Below are 11199 nucleotides of genomic sequence, written 5' to 3'. Positions count from 1 at the left end.
CTTTAGTTGAGCCATTTCATGTTTACTGAAATGGCTCCTCAGACAGAAGGGCCATTGGGCGAGAATGCTAAATTGCCTCTGTGAGGGACGGCTATTATTATTGGTTTTGCTATTCATGTGCAAATGATGGTGGTGTTGGCCAGACTCATTCGGGCACAGTGGAGTTAGCCGGAGATGACAAACATGCTCTGTTCATGGAGCGTGACCATCGTGAGCAATGACAATTCATGGCAAATGCCCGCTCAAAGAGCAGATTCAATGAACACAATTTGCTGAGAAGGAAATCAAAAATGACTAGCTGGCCCAGGAAATAAACGTGTTTGTACATAAATCACAGTAATGGCCATGGGTGACTAAAGGAGCACTCCTGCTGAGGACGCAGTGGAGCGAACGCTGCTGTGCCCTGTGAAGGGTTTGTCCAGACTGGGGGAACTGGTTTGTCTGGTGCTACTGGTTTAGATTTGGACACAGGGGAACAATGTGCTCTGTGTAGGCCCTGACATGATGAGCATTATGACATGTGAATCACTCTCCCAAAACGGTGACGGGTCACTTAAAAATGGCCGCGCTGGTCATTTGCGTAAAGTCTTCCCAGCTCTGTCTGGTACGGCTGCAGTGTTCAGGTAATTCTAACACACCTCGCTAATCAAGGGGTATTTTTTTTTTTTAAGTATATTTTTTGGGGCTTTTTATGCCTTTTAATCAGATAGGATAGTGGAGATTGACAGGAAGTGAGTGGGAGCCGGCGTACGGTGCAGGTGCCCCAGCCAGTTGCGTCACTGCTGGGGCCAAATCAAGGGGTATTAAGAGATGTGATGTGCGGGGTGTACAGGAGTAAACCTGCAGTGTGACTACTCCCCCTCAAGCAACAGGGTTGACGAGCACAGTGTGTGCAAATTCGCCTCTGCCAGGGAACATGAAGTGATGTTCCAAGTTACTGGGTCAAGGCGGCAGCAGTAGGCTGGAGCATACGTGATGTGATTTGTCTTATTGCTTATTTGTGTGCAGAATCTAGGTCTGAGAGCATGTGACTTGGCTGTGAGCTACCTAGTAAACCCTGAGAGATTATACTATGATGTTGCCAATGTGCCTGAATAAACAGTCTTCTCTCACACTCCTGTGTGTGTGTGTGTGTGTGTGTGTGTGTGTGTGTGTGTGTGTGTGTGTGTGTGTGTGTGTGTGTGTGTGTGTGTGTGTGTGTGTGTGCGTGTGTGTGTGTGTGTGTGTGTGTGTGTGTGTGTGTGTGTGTGTTCCAGTACACCATGCTGTCAGGCCAGGTGCCCTTCCAATGCCAGGAGAAGAGCTTGACCCACACGAGCGCCGAGGAGATCATGAGGAAGATTAAACAGGGCGACTTCTCTTTCGAGGGGGAGGCCTGGAAGAGCGTCTCCCAGCAGGCCAAGGACCTGATCCAAGGTGAGGGGTAGACCTGGACTGTCTGGGAAAGCACCGAGCTCTTCAGAGAGGCTGATGTAATCATCTGTTCTCACATTGAATGTTGAGCATGCTATTTCTGGATCGTGGAACATGATCTCTCACACACAACCACACACACAGAACTGGTTTTTCAAGGAACCACTGTAGTCATATTGTGTGCAAGTGTGTTAATGTGTGTTTGCGTGTGCGTGTGTGTGTAGAGCTCCTGACGGTGGACCCAAACAAGCGGATAAAGATGTGCGGTCTGCGCTACAACGCCTGGCTGCAGGACGACAGCCAGCTCTCGTCCAACCCCCTCATGACGCCGGACATCCTGGGCTCGTCCACCGCCTCGGTGCACACCTGTGTTAAAGCCACCTTCAACGTAAGGGAGCGAGGGGGGTGCAGAGGGATGGGCAGAAGGGTGTGAGGTGGAGGGATTGGGGAGTGGAGGGTGTGGAGTTCTGGGAAAATGCCATAAAACCATCCCACCTGGATTTTGGTCAAGAAAAAAAAAAGAAAAAAGAAAAAAGAAATTTTGATAATAAAAACGTAACGTAAACGTAAAAAGTAACATTCCATTACTTTTATTGTGGAAATATTACTGTAATAATGTAGAACAATTGTGGGAAATCTTTGAATGTGTGTGTATTTTTGTTGTTGCAAGCTCACAAATTCCTGGAGGAATTGGTATTAGTTTGTGGAGCCGTTTATGTTTACCTTGTAGGGTAGAAAGGGGGCTGGAAGGCAGAGGGAGGATGTGAGATGAGGGAACAGGACCAGACATGGATGGAATGAAAACAAATATGTCACTCTGGCTGTTTCTCAAAGTCGAGGATCCTTGAGGATTCATGCTTGGTAGAGCTGAGCCCTTCCGAGTCAAGTCCTTCAAAGACGAGACAAGGCTTCTTCTTAGCATTCGAAAAACACACAATGGAACAGACTAGCGAGTGTGTAGGAAGCTGCAGGTGTGCATCATTGAAAATCATGCCTCTTATTGAAAAACGTTTTCGTTTCTTTTTGAAAAATGTATTTGCTAAAACAATTTACAGAGCAGCAACCATTAAGCTGATTTACTGATTAGCTTCCAATCGCTCTCATTGGAAAAGGTATAAATACTCTTCCTTAATGCCTTCTTTACACGATTACGGTGTGAGAGTTCAAAGTTGTCAAAATGACCTGGGCCTATACTTCATTTAGGCTATTTGACATAAAGACAATGTTTACATTTAAATACATAGTGACCTGCCTTGTTTAGTACAGATCTTAAATCCTCTAATAAATGTGTGCACAGGATTGTGGGTGTTCCGAGCAGGATGAGGATACACACATGCATCCTCGAAAATTTGGAAAAACGAAGTACTTCGTCCTTGGTAGAATTTGATGGATGCTTGACATTGGAACAGTACTTCGGCGGAGTTCAATGACGTAGCATCCTTGAAAAGGCGGCCGTTGATTATGCTTTCTTTGACTTTGGGAAACGGTGACTGTGTTTACTTTCTCTTGAGGATAGATCAGCATCACGGCCAAGTTGTTTATGAAATTACGAGCCAGAATTAGCCAATTATGAATTATTTTGTTTCAAGAAGACCATTTAGAGACTGTCACTTAGCCATTTAGACACTGTCAATGTGTCCAGTCCGCCCTGACGTGTGTCTGACCCCATGTGCTTGGCGTCTCCCTCAGGCCTTCAACAAGGTGAAGCGTCAGGGCTTCCGGCTGCAGACGGTGGACAAAGCGCCGCTGGCCAAGCGACGGAAGATGAAGAAGACCAGCACAAGCACGGACACGCGGAGCAGCTCCAGCGAGAGCACGCACTCCTCCTCCTCCTCCTCGCAGTCCCACGACAAGTTCTCCCCCGCCATGGGGCTCGCCGACGGGGCAGCGGAGTCCGCGCCGCGCCCCTCCACCAGCACGTCGCTGGCTCTCTGCCCCGAGGAGGAGAAGGCGGCGGTGGGGAAAGGGCTGGAGGAGGAAGACGAGGAGGAGGAGGAGGAGGAGGAGGAGGAAGGGCGAGGATCTCACCAGCCTACACCGCTCTGAGCGAGGTCTTCCAGCATGGGTTCTGGTGACCACAGCAGGGCTTTTTCTTTTCCCTCAGATGGGGGGTGTCCTCCCTGGGGACTGACCGCCTGGCCCCACCATCCTTAACCTCCATAGTAGAAACCTCGACTGCATGCACTGTCGCCTTCGGCCAGCATGAAAAACACAACAAAAAACAAACAAACAAAAACAAAACGACAAAAACAAAAGCAAAACACATCACACAGGTCAAACGCATGCCAGGAGCCGGAGTCTCCCACGCTTCGTTCACCTTTAGCAATAGGCTTGTTTTCCGCCAGCAGACTGAATGGTTCCAAGCAGGTTGCCACAGAATCAAACTGCGTGGCACTGTTCTCCTTGGTTTTCCGTATGGTTTACCTCAAGGTAGAGGTGTGTAGCTGTTCGCTGATTGGTTACCTCATCTAGCACGCATTTATTGTCAGCCATTCAGGTTGAGGAAAGACGGTGACAAATCAAAGACCAAAACTAGTTCAGAATACAGCAACAGTTCATCATGGTGTCAGTCTGAGTGAGGAACAAAAGAGATGAGTGTGCTGTGGTACGCAGAGGACAGGCAGCTGACCCAGTGTGTCCTGCAATCAGATTTTTTTAAGGTACTTGCTAGTTCATAGCAGCTCATCTGAGGGACACAAAGGTACTGTCACAACCGTACCCACAATTCTGTATTGGTGTGGCGTTATTCGTACAACAGTACAACATCGCCGTAGTAACCATTCAGCCCATGGTGGAAATAATAGAGCTAATAATATCAGGCCAGACCACTCCAACAGTGACTTTTCATCAGGGAAACGTGTCTGTGTGTGTTCTGCTACGCGGTTGCGTTTATGCGCCTGTGTGTACATGAGTATACATGTGTGTCTGTGCCCAGCAGCATGCTAACGGGCTGCTGTTGCACGCGTGGCATTGCAGAGGCAAGTTGTCGCAGTGCCGTCCTTTCACCTTGGCAGTGTGTAAGAGTGCCAGGTCGCACAAACAGGGTCCACACACACACACACACACACACACACACACACACACACACACACACACACACACACACACACACACACAGGATCAGCTAATTAAATGACAAGGCTGATTTGGAGATCAAAAAGGGATGAAAACAATTAGGAGTGAAGTGATTTCTGCTGTGCTTTTTTAAACAGCACAGAGAGCTAGTAACTGTTCTAGCCAAGATAAACATGTGCAGAAAGGAAAACGGCATATTTATTGAAGATTTCTATACAAAGAGAGTTTTTTTTTTATATGATGACAATTGTTATATATGTTAACTTATATCTGTGGTATACTTGGCATATCTGGTTGTTTTGAGGGAGGGGAGGGGTCCTTTGTGAAATGTTGAAAAAAAATTAAGGTTTTATTTTTCAAAATAATGTTTTAGATTGTGCCCTATATGTGCCATAATATTTAATATTTACCTGATCCATTATGTCAGTGAGTTTAGTCTTTTAAACTGAAAATGTTTTAGGGTGTTTGTAAAAACCACGTGTGAGTAAGTCTACATAAGTTTAACACATACATTCATAATTTTAGTGATGTTACAACCATAGTGAAATGATGTGGTCATCTTGTCTGAGATTTGTTTGTTGTTTCAACGTGATTTCTTCTATGCAGAATGCAATCTATGCCCTTGAATTTCACATCAAAATCTGTCAAGACCTTTCCAGAGAGCAAAAATATTTGTTTGGAATTGTTATGTGTCCATAACAACAGTAATCAGTAATGGCAGTAATCATTTTCCTGACTAGCCCGTGTCCTGTGACCCATATGAGTGAGTATATCTGTACTTCCAGAGTTCTCTTTGGGGAGGGGGATATCTTAGTCAGAGACAAATTGGTGTTGGATAGAGTTGGACTGAAATGGCTGAAATTTAACTGATGTGGTGGAGTCCTGTCCCTGGATAATCTTGGAGATGCCTGTTGTGTGCTAATCGGCCAAAATGTTTGGACCTCTGTGATGTCTGGCCTGTGTGGGCTGGGAGATGCCATGAGGGGACACGAAAGGGTTCAAACGGTTGGTCAGTGGTGGATGGTCTATTGGGTGTCCTATCGGGTGTCTATCGTTATGCCTCTGTTGGCATGGTCAGATGTGAATTCACTGTTAAAGTAGTATGTGAGATCATTTCTAGCACGATGTACTCTAATTAATGGCTGCTCCTACGGTGACGTATTCCTCCACGTGGTTCACAGGTCGTTCCTGTGGTAAGACCCAAATCGACTTTAGCACTCATTGTTTCCTCACCATGTTGGTGTCCAGCTCTGAGGGACGGCTGTGTCAGTGCAGCTAATACAGCTTGCTGCTCTTGGTTTAATGGGATAAAGTATTAACCTTCCAAGGTCATCTACTCCCTGTCAGTGACACGGCATAGCCGGAAGCATCATGGTAATTGCACTAATTGCGTTGAATCCACTATGCATATCATCGTTGGTGGGTGTGAAGCACTACCAAACACATGGAACCCAGACTTTGACCAAGCCCTGAGAGTTGAGTTGTGTTTTTTGCATTACATTACATTACATTACATTTGGCTGACGCATTTTTAACCAAAGCGACTAACAACATGGTAAACAGTTTAAGCTTTTTAAAGCAATTCTCTCAACAATTCTAGGACAATTTAAAAAAGGTAGAGTACAATAAGAATAAGTGCATCAGTCAGTGCTATTTTTAAACAGTCGAGTGTCAGTTCTATTGGTGGCTATTGGACCCAGTGAGTGCAATATGTGCTTTTGGCGATAGAGCCGTTTCTGTGGCAGCCATCACCCTCCGGAACAGTTGACCAGCTGAGATCTGCGCTGCCACACTTCTGGACTCTGGACAGTCTACAACATCCAGGCTACCATATTTATCACCCACCTTTTGTATTTTTTTTAAATCTAAATGTTTGTTAAGCGAGCTTGGGTACCCTGAAAGGCGTTACATAAATCTAAGTTATTATTATTTATTAGTAGCGTGAAGAGCTTGGCATCTGATTGTCCGTGTTGGTAAATGGGGCCAATGGTTTGTGGAGCTGGGGCACTCTTGGAGAGTGGGACCATGGGTGGAATTTCGCCCTGGTGTGAGGACGACATGTGAGATCATCGGACACTGCTGTGTGTAAACCGTTTGTCTGCCAGTGACCTCCGCATGATCTCCAGCATCTGATACCTACATAAACATGTGCTCTCCTATAAGGGGACACACACACACACACACACACACAAACACACACACACCTCTCTCCCTTTTTTTCGCTCGCTCACACACTCTGGCTGCCCACCCGCAGTCACTTGTGCTGCCTCCTCCTCCTCTGCGTATAATAATAGAACAGAGAGGGAGTTTGTGGAGAACTGGAGAGGACCAACGTGTCCTGCGCTGAACCTTCCTCCAGGGAAAGCTGAGCCTTTGTTTATCCGTGTGTGTGTGTGTCTGTGTGTGTGTGTCTGTGTGTATTTTCTCATTAACGCGCGGAGCGTGTCCTTATTTCCAACCCTTATTCATAATAGCTGTGTACCCTTTATAGTGAGTCCAATATCAAAGCAGGACTATTTGGCCTGACCCCTCCTTACCTTGCTGTGAGTCAGTGCCCTTTACTGCCCGTGCCATAGAAAGGGAAATGTTCCCCAGGCTTCTCAGCCATCCAGAAGTTATTAGAATTATGCAATTGACCCTTTGCCTAGACTTATAACTATGATTCTGTCTGTTCTCTATGTCTTTCTGTTGGTTCTGTTTATGATTATACATGTGTGTTAACTCTGGCTGTTGTGTTGTGTTCTTGAGGGTTTGCGCTTGTCGGTTAGTTATAAAGATAGTTTCCTCTAGTTGGGTATTTCATGATATGTAGAGAGCATGGTTGAGTTTCGGTTTTGTGCCAGCTTGTTGGTGACCCCATTCTCCAGACTCAAAGTCTCTGAGCTCTACTGATGATGGTTGTGTGGCTGTAAGACTTGGCCATTCGGAATGGTGGAGTTCTCGCTTTTGCTTGCCAGGCTGGGTTGCTGGAGAGGGCAGAGTTGTAGTGGCTTCCTGTCTTTGTAATGGAGTATTTCTGATGCATGTGCCATGGGGTCACTTTTGGTTGCTTGCTCAGTGGGGGCACATCTTATGGGCTACAGCAGATCATCTCCAGTAAGGATCACTCTGTATGCTGTCTTCTTTGACAGTGGTTGAGGGACACTGAGAGGGGTCTTTTTATGTGCAGTTTGTGCCACGGTGTGTTAATTGAAATAACGCATAGTTTCTGACTCTGCTTGTGTATTTGTTCTGCAGCTGTGAGTTCTCCTGCGTGTGCAGACTGTGCACGCAGCAAAAGCCTTTCTTGAGTCGAGAGTGACCTACTGAGCATGCTCCAAGTCTTTGCCTAAGGCTGGGTTCACTTTGTGGCAAGATGAGCAAAACAAACAAGATAGAACCTCACATCAAACAATGCAATGCACAGCTTTAAACTTTATTTGCACACAGAGCATGGACACCCCCAACCCCTCCACGCACACACACACACACACACACACACACTAGTTTTGATTTCTATTACTGGCTGTCTTTTTTCTGCACCACTGTGAGGATCTTGTGGTTGATCATCAAAAACCAAAATGTTCAATTTCAAGCAAGTTCTGGTGCTTAGACGCATGCTCCATCAGTGGTCCGAGAAATGTGGTCCATGGTGGAGAGATGCATGACCATAGAGTAGTGTGCAGCAGTGGCATGATGTCAGTACAGTGTTTTAGTCTAAAGGTTTTCCAACGTAAGATGTCTTAGATGGTTCTTCAGTTAGAGGGCAAGGGGAGCCTTCTAGAGGTATGTGAGAGCATTTCAGTGAACCACCAGGGGGCAGTATTTACCCAATTTTCAGCAGGCAGAGATCTCTGATCTTGAGCGTCATCACAACCCACTGTGCAGCATTAGCAAGCCTGATACATATGCATTTAAAATGAGAAAAGGAAAATAGCTTTCACATGAACTTATTTTATTATTATTATTATTATTATTGATGTTGTCATCTAGCTGGGCTAGAGGTCAAAATTGTATATAAACATATTGGTATTTTAAAGAGTTATGTGTTGTGTGTAGGTATTGATACTGCACAATATGTTGTGTGTTAACTCATAGGATGGTGTGTAATTTCCTTTATGTCTACGTTTTATTTTGTAAATGTTTAAATTTATGAAATATATAATAACTAAGAGGGATCATGAATCTTATCAATGTAGACATGTTAGGTTTTATTGCTATTTCTGTGAGTGTGTACGTATGTGTGTCAAGATGAATTCTGATGCAAAATCATTGAGTTGTTGCACAGGAGTGAGTGGGATGCAATGAAGTGGAATTTTCTCCACTGTTACAAGGACTTAAGTCATGAAGCACTCCTCTTTGTAAACAAGTCCTGTTTGGGCTACTAATTGTGTTTGCATTTTTTTGCTTGATATGTGAATAAATATGTATGTTCAAGTTGCTCATAGGAATAAAAAAATAAATAAGGGCTTTAAAGTTTTAAAAAAGTTTTTATCCTGAAAAATGTTATATTGCTGATGTCACAATTTAAAAAATAAAATTTATAAGGTCACATATATGTATGTGTGTTTGTTGTTTGTTGGCAAGCATCATGGTGCAGAAACCATCATTGTGTTCATTTTCAATGCTCTCTTTAAGTTACTATAGCTGTCACACAGCAGTGCTTTTAGGAAGTCTCGGTAGGTTTGTTTGACTGTACAGACACGGTAGGTCCCTTTACACTCACCTGACCCCCTCACTAAGATCGCAGCTCACTTACCTGACCCAGTATCACAGTCTTGACCCCCAGCCACCAGAGCGAACATTCTTACACAGGTCAGACTAATGAGTAAGATGCATGTTTTTGAGAGATACTTGTTCCCCCTTCATCATTAAGAATTTCTTATGCAGTGATTTACTGAGAAAAAAATCAATCGGTAATATGAACAGTAAATTCCTTAACTGAAACTACTACTACCCTGAATAGGATCCTGGTTTGACTCAGAATTCATCCAGGTACAACGAATGCCCTGAATGTTCATCCATTATGTCATTAAAAATACTTTTTTCTGTAGAAATAAAAGATGTTGCGAGGCTGCGTTTTTGGTGATTTTAGTGTTCACTGCTTTGGGTCATTGTTTTATGCTCTCATCATTCCCATGTCATGTTGTGTAATGTTAACCCTTATAAGGTGTTCGGGTCTGTGGGACCCGTTTTCAGTTTTTAGCTTAATAAAAATGATACAAATAATTATTTTTTAAAACTAAGATTCATTGGCCTTGGCTCATTTTCTGTGAGGAACATAAATCAGAAAACATTTTCAATGAACCCCCCCTGCATACCCCCCCTTCACATTTATATTACACACAGGATGTTCGGGTCCACTGGACCCGGAACTAGTTCAAGTGTGGAAATCATAGGTCCTGTGTGTGTGTGTGTGTGTCAGTGTGTCAAAGGGTTTTGATGGTGATGCAGAGCAAATAGTTTCAGAAAGTGAGATTAACATTTCTGAAAAATTAGAGTCCGACACTGAGTTTGAAGAGGAGGATAAGCATCAGCCAGCTCCGAAACGTAAAAGAGCCTCAGGACTAGCCCTTCAGCAGCCAGAACAAGCCTGCGAGCAGCCAGCCCCAGGATCATCCCGCAAGCAGCCAGGACCAGCCTGTGATCAGCCAGGACCAGCCCGCAAGCAGCCAGGACCAGCCTGTAAGCAGCTGGGACCAGCCCAGAAGCAGCCAGCCCCAGCCTGCAAGCAGCCAGGACTAACCTGCAAGCAGCCAGAACCAGGACCAGCTCGCAAGCAGCCAGGACCAGCCCGCAAGCAGCCAGGACCAGCCCGCAAGCAGCCAGGACCAGGACGGAGCCCGCAAGCAGCCAGCCCCAGGACCATCCTGTGAGCAGCTAGCCTTAGGACTAGCCCGTCAGGCTACATCGAAACGCAAGCGAACCTCAGGACCAGCACACCAGCAGCCAGCCCCAGGACCGGCCAATAAGCAGCAAGCCACAGGACCAGCTCGTCAATCAGCTTCAAAATGCAAACAGGCCGCAGAACCAGACCGTGAGCAGCCAGCCATAGGACCAGCCTGTCAGCCAGCTCTGAAACGCAAGCGAAACTCAGGACCAGCCCGCCAGCAGCCAGCCCCAGGACCAGCCGATGAGCAGCAAGCCACAGGACCAGCCATTGAGCAGCCAGCCATAGAACCAGCCACTGAGCAGCCAGACATTGGACTCGACTGTCAGCAGCTTGCAAATGACAACATATGGATGTCAAAAAATGGTAGAATTGAATGGTCTTCCTGCTCAAGAAATGAACCCCCCTGCATGGCTGCCAATGTGATTTGGATGCTACCAGGACCTACATGCTTGGCAGTCACTCATGCACAAGGCATCAATTCTTCTTTTTACCTTTTTATGCCATCCCCTATCAAAAAATACATATGCAATACACACACAGTACGACTCTGCCCCTCATGTGTGGTATAGTCTGGTATAAAATTGCCGTGTTCAATGGCTTCAATGTGTTGTTCAGACAGATGTTATTGAGTATGTTCAATTTCTAATGAAATTCAAATAAATAAAACTTGCTTCATTTGTACAATAGTTGATTATTTTCCAGTTATGCCTGTTTTATGATGCATTTCCTTATTTTGTTATATTTTAATACAAAAATAAACAAAAACGAGTGGCACTTCTATTCATAATTGTGATTTAACAAAGGTAAAGGCAACACATTTAACATATGTGTTGTTTATA

The 11199-nt window shown here is 45.1% G+C and overlaps 1 protein-coding gene across 1 annotated transcript in view; it reads left to right on the top strand.

Annotated features, from left to right (window-relative positions):
* rps6ka5 (ribosomal protein S6 kinase, polypeptide 5) overlaps positions 1–9023 on the top strand; it is a 29134-nt gene extending 20111 nt beyond the window's left edge. The window contains exons 15-17 of the mRNA XM_076300691.1: positions 1257–1416; positions 1638–1801; positions 3103–9023. Of these exons, the coding sequence (XP_076156806.1) occupies positions 1257–1416; positions 1638–1801; positions 3103–3459 (681 nt within the window). The 3' untranslated portion in view covers positions 3460–9023. The remainder of the gene's footprint in view (positions 1–1256; positions 1417–1637; positions 1802–3102) is intronic.
* Positions 9024–11199: the final 2176 nt, after the last annotated feature.

Source organism: Alosa pseudoharengus, unplaced genomic scaffold (assembly GCF_046254945.1).
Source record: "Alosa pseudoharengus isolate Yale_2024_CS ecotype anadromous, Long Island Sound unplaced genomic scaffold, YU_APseudo_1.1 YU_APseudo_1.1_scf_22, whole genome shotgun sequence".
Lineage (NCBI taxonomy): Eukaryota > Metazoa > Chordata > Actinopteri > Clupeiformes > Clupeidae > Alosa > Alosa pseudoharengus.
Note: the sequence above shows the minus strand (reverse complement) of the source record. Positions and strands in the feature narration are given on the sequence as shown.